The 13,005-nt window shown below is 44.4% G+C and overlaps 1 protein-coding gene across 1 annotated transcript in view; it reads left to right on the forward strand.

Moving 5' to 3' along the window:
* Window positions 1-2,915: 2,915 nt before the first annotated feature.
* Window positions 2,916-13,005, forward strand: part of dst (dystonin) — a gene marked incomplete at its 5' end in the record, with an annotated part of 129,628 nt that continues 119,538 nt past the window's right edge. Inside the window, 4 exons of the mRNA XM_084458642.1 lie at window positions 2,916-3,093; window positions 3,606-3,640; window positions 4,181-4,372; window positions 6,129-6,342. Coding sequence (XP_084314768.1) covers window positions 2,916-3,093; window positions 3,606-3,640; window positions 4,181-4,372; window positions 6,129-6,342 — 619 coding nt within the window. The remainder of the gene's footprint in view (window positions 3,094-3,605; window positions 3,641-4,180; window positions 4,373-6,128; window positions 6,343-13,005) is intronic.

Raw genomic sequence — 13,005 nt, forward strand, 5'->3', positions numbered from 1 at the left:
ATATGTATATGCAATATACATATGCATAAGTATAGGGTACATTCATACATACATACATACATACATACATACATACATACATACATACATACATACATACATACATACATACATACATACATGCATGCATACTACTACTAATAATAATATAATGCATACTCCATAAGGTCAAATGGGCACAATTTAACATGGCCGCCACTCGTCCATGTCAACGCATAAACAGGAAGTGAGGTCTCGTAAACAGGAAGTCTCATGTCTTAACGCATCATCCCTTTGACATTCTACTTAATATGCATACACCATGAGGGTGAATGGACACATTAAGAGCAAATTAAGGCACAAATGAATACGGACGCCACTTAACGTCATTGCAACGCTGCGTAAACAGGAAGTGAGGTCTCATTGCTTAAGGCATCATCCTTTTCACATTTGACTTAAGAGTCAGCGGGCACAAATTAACATGGCCGCCACTCATTGTCAACGCAACGCCATGTAAACAGAAAGTGAAGTCTAATTGCTTAATGCATCATCCGACTGACATTCTACTTAATATGCATGCTCCCTAATAGTCAGCCCGAACAAATTAACATGGCCCCCACTCAACATCAACACAATGCCACGTAAACAGGAAATTAGGTCTCATTGCTTAATAAATTCATCCCTATGACATTCTACTTAATATGCACAGTCCATGGTAAAATGATAATGGAAGGCCTAAATGGACTGCACCTACGTAGGGCTTTTATCCAAAGCGCTTTGCAATGGCCTCTCATTCACCCATTCACACACACACATAGGGGAGATGTACTTTTTGTATTTCTCTCAGTTACTCAGAGACTATTTGGACCAGACCAACCTTTTTTTTCTTTTCTTTTTTATATATTAAACTTAAATATGTCTGCTAATTACCCATACCATTTAAAGATGATTAAATATAACATATCATTGACAATATTTATCTGAATGAAGGAAGTCAGATGTTGCAACTGTCCCCTGTCTCAGCCTGAAGGCTGCAGAGCTACAGAGGAGTCAGTATCAGACCGTTTTAACCAGGACTCAGACAGTACCAGAGGAGTCAGTATCAGACTGTTTAAACCAGGACTCAGACGGTACCAGGACATCTGGGTCATCCTGAGAGACTAACATTTTCACATGATCTAATTAATGTTGCTGAAGGAGACTTCTTATGTTTAGATGAATCAGCCCAAGACCTCTCCTTATCTTAAAGGCAGTTGGTTTGTTTAGACAAGCCGGGGTGAGCCTGGGATGACAGGGCCCTGGGTCAAGGGGCATAGGTGTCTCACAGGGTTATTCACCAGAGGCCTAGGTCTAGTAGATCAGCCCAATTTGAGAGGCGGACAGGGATTCTAACCGTGATTCTAGTGGGTATGTGCTGAGGACTCGCTGTCACATGGAGGGGTAAACAGTGATCAGAAAGCCCTGAGTAGCCCGATCCGTAGGAACAGGAGGTCTATATTCATGGAGTAAACAGTCGTTAAAAGGGATCGGACTTACCCCACATCAGACCCTGCAGGACATCAGGGCCAGGTCCAGACTCACTGACAGAACCCCAGACCCTGCAGGACATCAGGTCCAGGTCCAGACTCACTGACAGAACACCAGAACCTGCAGGACATCAGGGCCAGACTCACTAACAGAACCCCAGACCCTGCAGGACATCAGGTCCAGACTCACTGACAGAACATCAGACCCTGCAGGACATCAGGGCCATAAAATGCATCAGTAGATGTCCAGTGTGTTCTCTGTCTTCTTGGTTGGGGGAAGGGTTTAACTGAGCATGTGCAATATGAGTGTCATCACTCTAGCATGTTTCTGATTGGAGGAACCCGTCCCTTGTTGCAACTGTCCCCAGTCTCCCCTACCAATGGTGGCAGCTGCCATGCAAGGTGCTAGCCTACTCATTGGGAGACCTTTGGGGTTCAGTGTCTGGCCCAAGGACACTTGGACATGTAGACAGGAGGAGCTGAGATTCGAACTGCGGCTCCGATCATTGGACGGCCCACTCTACCGCCAGAGCCACAGCCCATAATGTCAATAAACACAATTTAACGGCCACCTATATCAATATAAGCACAATGAGTGAGTCTACACCGTCACTTGATGCTACCTGCTGACTGACTCAATCAAATATGTGTAGCCTACATGTCCAGATAAGCCTTACGTCACCACTACCTAAAGTGCACAGGACAGGCAATGACATGTGTCCAGAACTATCAAAAGAACGGCTGTATGTACGCCCATCAGCATAAGCCTGGCTGGACCTGGTTTCTTTCATGTAGGCTCCATTAGACGTTGTTGAGTTGATCACATGAGGACATGCAGGCTGTCAACTTCATTGTGTCTCCCTTTCCACAGGGACCTGCGGGTCTAGGCAACAGAGGTTCCCAACATGACAAATTCAGACAAGTTCAGCTGGCTTCACAACAGTGGCCAATAGCATAACCTCTCCGCTATATAACGTGGCTGCACGCTTATGCCTGCTGGACAGATCCTCCCCAGGCTGGACAGATCCTACCCAGGCTGGACAGATCCTACCCAGGCTGGACAGATCCTCCCCAGGCTGGACAGATCCTACCCAGGCTGGACAGATCCTACCCAGGCAGACAAGCCTCGTCTGCAGCATCTTGGCTGTGCTGAGCTCAAATGCAGTAGCTGACTCCCTCCGCATGATCCGTTAAAAGGGCTGTATCCGCTGAGTCATGGGTTGTTGTTGCCTTATTGAAACCCATAGAGCTCAAGGGTAGGCTAGGCTACGTATGTTTAGGTCTACGATTAGATGGTCTCAAACCTATATGTCTTATAATGATTAATCATAGTTACGCTTTCAGCATTTAGGGCAGGAACTGAGCCGACTGTCAGTGAGCAGGAGGCGCTGCCCTACATCGCGTTATAGGATGATTGCTGCGGCATTTCTGGTCTTATTGAGACCATATAGTATTCAGTGTGTCCTTCTGTTATTGCTGCTGTTGTTGGGGACGATTGCAACAATTCTATTTTTCTGTTGTTGGCATCGCAAGCTTCGCAATGGAAAACATCCGATGAAATCCGTGCTCTCCGGGCGCTCGAGGAGCCGTGGTGAGTAGCCTAGCTGGTGCGCATCTTCCCGGTGCGCATCTTCCCGGTACCGGGGCTCCAAACTCACAACATCCCATTCACCTGCCTAATACTCTCCATTTTACACGTCCTGGCCTCTTCAATGTCTGTTAGGCTACATATGACTTAACCTATATCACACGTGTCCGTTATTATGACTGTCGTCACGTGTAGAACTGATAAAGGTTTATCGCATGGCCAAAAGGGTAACCAGAAACTGCTTAGACCAGTATTAACTCATCTGCAATGTTTTCACTACTAACTACCAACCGAGGTTTATTGAACATCTCAGTTTGAATGAATGACTTGATTATTTGGATGATGATGATAATGTGATCATTAACAAATATATTCTGATGATTAGGCTACCCTGGTCAAAAGCCTAGCCTATGCGTAAACCATATACGTGGCAAATAAACTGATCTTGAATCTTGTATTAAGATTAAATTCATGTTTGAAAGAACATGTTAGATAATTTTCATTTGTCCTAGAAGCTGGTCTCCGGACGCATCATTTTCGATCAGAGGTAAACATTTATATTTCTATCTTTCACCGTCAGCTTGTTTCATTCAAATAGCATACGGCAATATTAGACTAGGCTATATGCTGATTAAGACGTTTTGGTTCTCAGTGTAACTTTTCGAGATACTTTCCTTACTTTTTTTGCTTTTAATTTTTACTTACAGTAGCCTAGGCTTAGCCTATTCTGTCATATGGCATGGGGCACTATTGTTGAGCTTTGTGAAATGCGCAATGCGCATGTGTGATCAATAAATAATGTGAGGTGATTGTGCAATTTCTTCTGTCTGCCTATTCCACTGAAAATAATATGTAAAATGAAAATGAGTAGGCTAATTTATATGCAGCTATGTCTGAATTGATAGGCTAATGTAGTAATGTCCTTATAATTAGGCTACCCAAAGGTAGACTCTAATGTTATATCCTAGTTAAGAGTGATCCCTATATAACAATGAATGTATTGCATGATTAGGCTATAGCATCAATTAATTAAAATATGCCTCCTCTTTGAACGATGCACTCACTCTGCACCCTTCCGTCCCGGTAGGGCTTCCGGCACAGCCCGCGCCACGCCAGGAGGAGCGCCCGCGCCAGAGTTGCAGTGTCCGAGGAAAAGCCTCTGGTCGAAATTCCCGAGAGTGACCAGGATTCATCTGCATCTGTGAGGAAACGCAAAGTGAAGAAGAGAGTCCTGCCAGAGTTCTATCACTCAGTACAGGTCACCCCCACACGCAAACCCGTAGGTATTTTCAGCCTATATGCCAACTTAACCATGTCCATTACGCAATAATGCAAGCCTCATGTAGGCCTATATGCACATATTATACATAATGCATGCACTTGGTATATTATTCCTAATAAACATATGCATATCCAATATAGGCTACAGCATAATTCGTTTTGACATACATGCATTTCTATTTTGATTAGGCTAGTCCTTAAATGTCTAAGTCCAATGTGTCTGCCAAATGACTGAAATGTAGCCTAAAATGTAACCTCTTCCACTGACTAGAACTTGAGTCATTTATGCGTCATTTTATCAACAGATATTGGCGCATATAAATCAAATTACGTTTGTGTTGTAAAATAACTAATTTTATCTTTCACTTTTTGGTTGCAATTCGAGATTTGGAGGAGGAATTCCACGTAGGAAGCCAAGAACCATAAACCCTATTTAACACAGCAGACAGTTAATGCTGTATAGGCCTATTTGTATAAGTCTGGCTGTGGGAAATGTCACAAAGAACAAGGTTTCAAGACACACTTCCAATCTTCTATTACCTTACACCCCGAAATGTTCCAAAATAGAACCCATTTCAGGTCTATTAGTTGTCTTTCAACACTTTCCAGGTCTTTTTCTTAAAATATCCAATTCCAAGTTTTCAATGTGATGTGAATGTGGTTTAAATGGCATGGGAATATGTATTCATTGAGCTTCAGTGTTTGAGTCACTCAGGCATGACTCTTATGTAATCAGAGTTGATTGTGTGATTGCTAGGCTATTTGAACAGCCCCACCTGTCACTTTATGTGACCATGTGGATAATCCATGTGTACAAGCCAAGCCTAGACTATGTATACCTAAATGGGCGAGGAGGGTTTGTTTACTGCACATTTGTACAAGCAAACCACGTTGTGTAGTGATATGACTTTGCACTTTTCTCTGCACCGGGAATTGTCTCATCTTTATTTTGATTTGGAAGAACAAACAATAAACTCTCCATCCTTGTCATTGTGGATGAAGCGCCTATTCCCAGCCAGCCTGTAGAGCACCTGTATCACACATCAGTTGGCTGAGAACAGCCTACATCCACAATGACAACGGGGGCCATGATGGAGTGACTGGATTCATTGCGGCTATGCAGTCACCACACACGATGGACGAGGATGGCGCTGTAACGCAACAGCAAGACTCCCCATCAGTCTCTGAGCCCCCGTCTCCGCTCTGCAACCGGCTCCTTACTGTATCTGAGATGATGATGACGGGGACACACAGGAGCCCATAGCTCTACTGTAGCATCGGGCATCAAGCTGTTCTCTCTCGCTCTCCCCGGGGATTCACTTGACATCATCAGGCACTAAAACCCCCGAAGGGTGTAGGATGACCAGAAGGGCGTGGTTCCGATTGAAATAGCATACCGATGATAAACAATAAGTGACGGATATTTCTTCATCAGCCGAAGCCATGTACACAGCGGTAAGTCTTATTTCTGACCTGGCGGGGGAGCCAGATACAATTGATTTCCCAATTCCCCTTGCTTTTGGTTTTTATTGTTATATCAGTGCTCATTGCGAGGTGGTGGCTCACGTCAGGCTGTGTCTCGCTATAGCTCTCAATGTGCGTTTATATACCGTATCTCAGCACGCAACCCTAGGACCATCGATGGTGAGAGATGGCACAATGTCGACTAGAATAACTGCCTGGATTCGTTTTTCGTTGTCATTGTGTTGCTGTGTGATAGTCTGTGTCTAACGTGTTGTCTATTGTCTCAACAGAGCTCCGGTTCGGGGAACGCTTCCCTTCACTGTTCCATGTCCTCCTCGGCGGATTTCTCGGACGAGGATGATTATAGTCACAAATCTGGGTCGGTATCACCGGCGCCCGGGGACACGTTACCGTGGAACCTCCCCAGACACGAACGATCAAAGCGGAAAATCCAGGGAGGCTCGGTGCTCGATCCGGCGGAGAGAGCGGTGCTCAGGATCGCAGGTGAGCGTGTGTGTGATGGGTAGGCCCGGTCCTAATGAGCTCATGTGATCATAACGTGTGTGTGATGGGTAGGCCCGGTCCTAATGAGCTGTGATCATAACGTGTGTGTGATGGGTAGGCCCGGTCCTAATGAGCTCATGTGATCATAACGTGTGTGTGATAGGTAGGCCCGGTCCTGAGCGCATGTGATCATAACGTGTGTGTGATAGGTAGGCCCTGTCTAATGAGCTCATGTGATCATAACATGCACATCAATCTAGTGGCTTGTAAGGATGGTGTGGGATCGCAGGTGAGCGTGTGTGTGATAGGTAGGCCCGGTCCTAATGAGCTCATGTGATCATAACATGCACATCAATCTAGTGGCTTGTAAGGATGGTGTGAAAAGGCCTGTTGGTCTGCCATGGGGGTTTGAGCGCTTATTCATTCGCTATAGTGGCATTTCAAAGAAATTAGATAAGAAAAGTAGCCTATTTTTTATTGTTGTTTGCATGATTAGGCTTCAGCTCGATGGATGTGTATCCCAGACTACATCAGCAGAACAGGCACACATTGACGCCTGACTGTCCAATTAGCGATTTAAAACAAAGCAAGGCCAATAGCCTATATACATCTCTGCATTGAATGAATGTTCTTTACGGTTGAACTCAGTAGATCATTGTGTCCAATCATGTCCTGTCGATGAGATGGGATCCATATGAAATTCCAGTCAGATAGCCATGACCTGTCTTATTTATTTATTTATTTATTATTTTTATCTCCAGATGTTTTGCCAGAATTGGCAGATGTTAGGCTATAGGCTACTTATTTCGGCGGAATTAAAATAATGTAGCCTACACATTGTAATTTAGGTTAATAACAACCTACAGGCATAGACAACTAATCATATTAAACATTGTGAGTTGCCTTACACAATGATACATTTTAACAGCGACCCTGGCAATGGAAAACTCCCTTAGCCCATCTTGTACAACAAAGACATTTTGTTCAATGACCACACGCCCGATGGCCTTTCTGAACAGGCTCCAGTTTGGGAGATTTTTCCTATATAGTTATAGTCCTGAGAAATATTTGGAGCCAAATACTCGATATTAGCCTACAGAATCCTCCATAGTCCCCTAAACCCGTTTAGATTTAGGACCCATGGGGACATCTCCCCACCGGCTTCAACACGTGGGTTGTTGAGAGGAATAATAACACAGTCTAGTTTAATTGATCCTGTCTGATTTATGACACATGCCGGTCTCTGATATGGGAGAAATCGATCCTGAAGCACGTGACAGGAATGAAGCCTGCGATTCAATCCGGTAACACCAGCACCGCCTTAACCGCTCTATATATTTCCTCTGATGTTTTCCCCATATTAATAAAGGCCTAGGCCGATCTATTAGACTAGGCCTGCGCCTAGTACAGTTTAGGGTCGTGTAGACCAACCATTGAGGCTATTTACTGTACATTTACTGTACATGTTAACTATTTTAGATATTTAAATGCAACATCATTAGACACACAGATAGTAGGATAGGCTACTTCTTATTGTTAGATGATTGATCGCACCGTTAGATTTGGATTACATGAAACATTACAGACGCCCTCGTTCGATACGGGATTGCATTTATTATTATCAGCCCCTTCTACCCGACTGAGATTTGAGCCTACATGAGATTTCCTCATGAAACCGGAGAGGAAGTCTCTCCTATTGGCCGTCTGGTCCATGGGCGGGGTCTGGGGCGTTTCCTTCAGGGACAACAGCCCGATCCCTCTGGCGGCTCTCTCGCAGCTGAGCCGCTCCTGCGTGTCCAGCCCGGTCATGGCCCACTACCCAGCCCTGCCGGGGTACACACTCGCGGACGAAAGGGAATATCTCCAAGCGTATGAGGATGTCCTCGAAAAATACAAAGGTAGGGGAAATCAAGGCTACGTTTAGCCTACTAATTAGATTGGGCTACAGTGTTAGAATGATTCGATGTGAGACAATGAGGGTTTGGGTGGCCGACTGACAACCCAATTAATGTCAGCCAGCCAACTCGCTTCATGGTGGGAGCTGCCGGTCGGTTAGGAGATTATTGAACGGGAAAACATTGTGTGTTTATTTCATGAAATAATCAAAGGCGTGGTTAATGACAAATTGATTCTATCAATGCATTGGCTACAAAACCATAGAATTTCTTGGGACACGTTGTGAGTGTATGGCATAGACTTAACAATGAATATTATTGGGCTGAAATTACATTTATTTGAAGAATAATTAGTATTATTAGTCCATTATTAGTATTTTTTTCTTTCATTACAGTGGTTGTAGGCTTAGAACATGCAGGACTACTCAGTTAGATGGTTATAGCCGTACTTAGTCTGTTACCATTAGTAGACAGAGCCAAATCAATTAGGAAACCCGGAGAATACATTAGTCCTATTTCACTATCCTCCCAGTCCACAGCATGTTCTGGTGCTGGCTCTATGACATCATCCCTTACCCTGGCAGCCCTTTCAAGATAATGGGAAATGTAATGGAAGGTGACTGGTCTAGTGGTCCAGAGCTCGAACGTCGTCTCTCTAACATCTCTCGTCCCAACAGAACCCGCAACATTTGAATGAAGTGAATTAATAACGTCATCAGTGAATATCAGTTTGATTATATGCTTTACTGTGTTCCTGTGTTCCATTCAGTGTGTATCCAAAATACAGCTGGCCAGTGTCTCAGCTGTTAGGTATCAGACAACAGCCCGTCAGCTGGGCCAGGCTTAGCTGCCTAGAATGGAGCCTGATGGAATCATATGATGTAGCATCATTGGGAATCTGTGACCGCGTTGTCCCCAGGCCATCAGTCAGACAATGAGTTGTATTATTACTGGGACTCTCCAAGCAGTAGCCTACACAGATGATGTGTCTAGCTGCCCCACCAAAATACATTTCCCTCCTTAAAATAGCTAACACGTTGACGTTGCCATAGCGATGTTATGATCAGGCCTCTCCACATGTGGAGGTCAGACATTAGACGTTTCTTCACATCCGGCTCAATGGTAGTCACCAAAGTAAAGAAAACAAAACAAGCTGCAGTCAGAAGATATAACCTCAGTTATGCCAAAATGGTTTGTCTTGTCATTTTGGAAACAGAGATTAACACTGAAAGACCGACAGAGGACTTTGTTTTTCACTTAAAAAGAATAGAGCACTGGGCTGATGCACTGGATGTGAGAAAATGTCCCATCACATCGAGCCTCTAAGAACTGGATGAACACACAGACACAGTTGAATACACAGTTGTTTATTGATAAGGCCAGCCTGGTGTGTACTATTGAGGGTGGAGGATGAAAGGGTTTACCCAGTGTACACCTCCACCCCTCTTCCTATCAGGACTGAGTAGACATGCAATGTTTACACGCTAGGTGTGGTTAAACCTGTGGAACATGCTTGAGTCATGGCAAGTCACCTCTTCTACTCGAGCACAATGCCCTACGCAAAAAAAAATGGCTGAGATTTTGTCCCTGTGCTCCCCATTTCAGTTAGCAGTGCTTTGGACGACACGCACACACGCACACACACACACACGCCACCTGCGTTGTCGCTCGGGCGGAGGTAATTTGAATAGAAAAGCTGTTCCCTGTAAACATGATTTTTTGGCAATTTGAACACCTCCCTAATAGGACCACAGAGTTAATAATAACACACATGGGTTGGCTCTGGGTACCCAGCTAATTCAAAAGAGGTTAAGATTAGACGGGGTTTGTTTACAAATAGAATGTTTATAATCTGAAATGTAATCCCATACCTTTGAAACGGGCTCGAGTACTGCCCACCTACCCCCCTGCCACAAAAGACCTGCACATTCGAGGGACAGAGTTCAGGGTACGGTTTCTTGGACATTAACAATGGCTGGAGCGTTGGACAGTACATGTATGGGATCACTGTGTTCCAGCAAAGTGCTCTGACACGCAGGCAGGGAGGGTAAAGGATATGAAGCCATTGTGTCTTTTCAAACAGTTGATCGCCCACCATGGTTAAGAAGGCTCAGGATTTATTGGCGGGTGGGTGTGTCTCATTTTTCTGGGCGGTGGAGCGACTGTCTCTCTCTCTAACATGTCAAGAGGTTCTTTCATTCGATTTAGTGATTGGGTGGCACAACATCTAGCACATTGGTGATTGAACGGCTGTGTGAGAGTTAGGACAGGAGCTAGTCTCCATGTAATGTGTGTGTGTGCCTGTGTGTCTGTGTGTGTGTGTGTGTGACTGCATATGCATTTGTATGCGTTTGTATGCATCCGTGTTTGCATGTGTGCGCACAGGAATGGAATCTTTCATTTCAGTGACAAGCTTCTTTCATGAGTCGCTGCTAGAAGCCCTTCTAATATATCCAGAATTCTGGCTTTGCCTTCACTATACAGAAAAAAAACACTATACAGAAAAAAAAACATGATGAGAATTATCACGTAAATCACAGAAAGCAATGCAACTTAAAAAGCTAATACATATATACATTTATACATTTTATGGATCAAAAGCACCTTTTGAGGTGTGTTAAATAAGAGGTTCTCTATATGCACCTGAAACCATCCAATATTCTGAGCCTTGAGACGCTGACAGGCCCTGAGTGTTTTTCTCATTAATGGGACATTGGTAATGTCTCATCTCACATGACACTCACCCTCATGCTGTGTTCACACCGGGCGCAAATTTTTCCTGTGGCGCGGTGAGTTTACATAGAAAGTCAATACAATTCGCACAAACTGGGCGGCGGGCGGCGTGAATCGCAGAACTCGGCGGTGCGACGGCCAGGATTCGCCGACCCATTGATCCCGCGAGATTGGGCGAACTGGGCGGTGCGAATTTTCTCGCCGTGCCCGGTGTGAACACAGCATCAGAGTTACAAAACCCCCACTAAAACACAGTGATCACCCTGCTGTATAAGAGGCTTGCAGCTACTCACACACATGCTGTACAATAGCTGGCTTGTGGAATCCTACAATGAACAGAATGTCCACAGAGCTGTTATATAAAGGGCAGCATGAAAAAACTACAGTTGCATAATCAATTTCAAATATTTGCCGGAGGTTATGACTCCTAATTTTATGCAACGGGGATGCTTTTCATTAACCAGTCTGTTTACAAACCTAAGGCATTCATCAACAGTGAGTTAGGGAGTTAAAGGGTAGATTAAGTCTTGGACATGTCAGAACACTCTTTTTATTAGGCCACAGGTCAACAGTGACCCTGTCGCAAGATTAGCAACTCAGTTTAGCAAGAACACCATAGAGTTTAGGGTTAGGGTTAGGGTTAAGGTTAGGGTCTTCCTTAACCCTAAACTCAATGGTGTTATCGCTAAACCGGGTTGCGAAACGCGTAGACGCGACCCTGTCTATGGCGGCCATGACACCAGTGCCACATAGCTGTCCACTCATCTGACCCTGACCTGGGCAGCAGAGCCTCATGCTACAGAGCTGACTGGCCTCCCATCCCAGACTGACATCTCTGGGCTCGGGGCCTTAATAGGCTGTGTGTAACGCTGTGCCCCGTTGCCACCCACCACATGGCTGAGGGTCGCTGGCTGCCAAGTTATTTAAGGTCACAAGTCACGACTTATCGTTGTATAAACACACACACACACACACACGCATGATGTTATCTTTTGTTATCATTTTTAAACTTTCACAGACCTGATCTGCGAGGTGTTTTTTAGTTGTAAATTCTTAGCTTATCACTAATGACCAATCTAGATAGGCCCTCTTGGAACACCTGTGTGATGGTGGTAAGGACTGATTGACTAAGTTCAAACATGCTTTATTTGTCATTCCTCGTACCCTTCAAACCACCGCTATTCACCTCTGCCTGTGGTATCAGGCTCTAGGACCGTGGCGGTCGTCCAGTCTTAGCTTTATAGCTTTAGCCTTGAATTTTATGATCTGTTCTGAGGTGAGTGGGCTTTTCCATTGGCTGGCTAATCAATAGTTACATGACCGGAAGTCTTCATTGACAACTCCTTGCTTTGACAGTATTTTTACCACAACTCCCGACTCGCCATTTCACTCTAATAATGGTGGAGCCTGGAAACGGCTCATCCAAGACACGAGCGCTTGATCCAGTCTGATAGCAGATGTGTGTTATCTCCTTCCCCACCAGGGTGGGGCTAGTAGTGGAGTTCTCCTGGCAATGATTGCGTCATCTTTGCGAACACGGAAAACATGATGAATAGGAAATCTAAATGTGATAGTGTTTTCATACATGGACTGGAAGAGAGGAGACGCCGCACACTCTGGCAGGTCCGATGCAAGCAATTTAATTAGACTAAAAAGGTATCAAGGTTTCGGCGTGAGCCTTCATCAGGATATGATCATATGCGCCACATGTCTAAATGTGATAGTGTTTATATGATGAATACGCCACATATCTAAATGTGAGTGTTTATATGATGAATGCGCCACATGTCTAAATGTGATAGTGTTTTTATACATGATGAATGCGCCACATATCTAAATGTGAGTGTTTATATGATGAATATGCCACATGTCTAAATGTGATAGTGTTTTTATACATGATGAATGCGCCACATGTCTAAATGTGATAGTGTTTATATGATGAATGCGCCACATGTCTAAATGTGATAGTGTTTATATGATGAATGCGCCACATGTCTAAATGTGATAGTGTTTTTATTCTGGATCATCCAGAGTG

This window comes from Borostomias antarcticus (assembly GCF_949987555.1).
Source record: "Borostomias antarcticus genome assembly, chromosome: 25".
In the NCBI taxonomy this organism is placed as follows: domain Eukaryota; kingdom Metazoa; phylum Chordata; class Actinopteri; order Stomiiformes; family Stomiidae; genus Borostomias; species Borostomias antarcticus.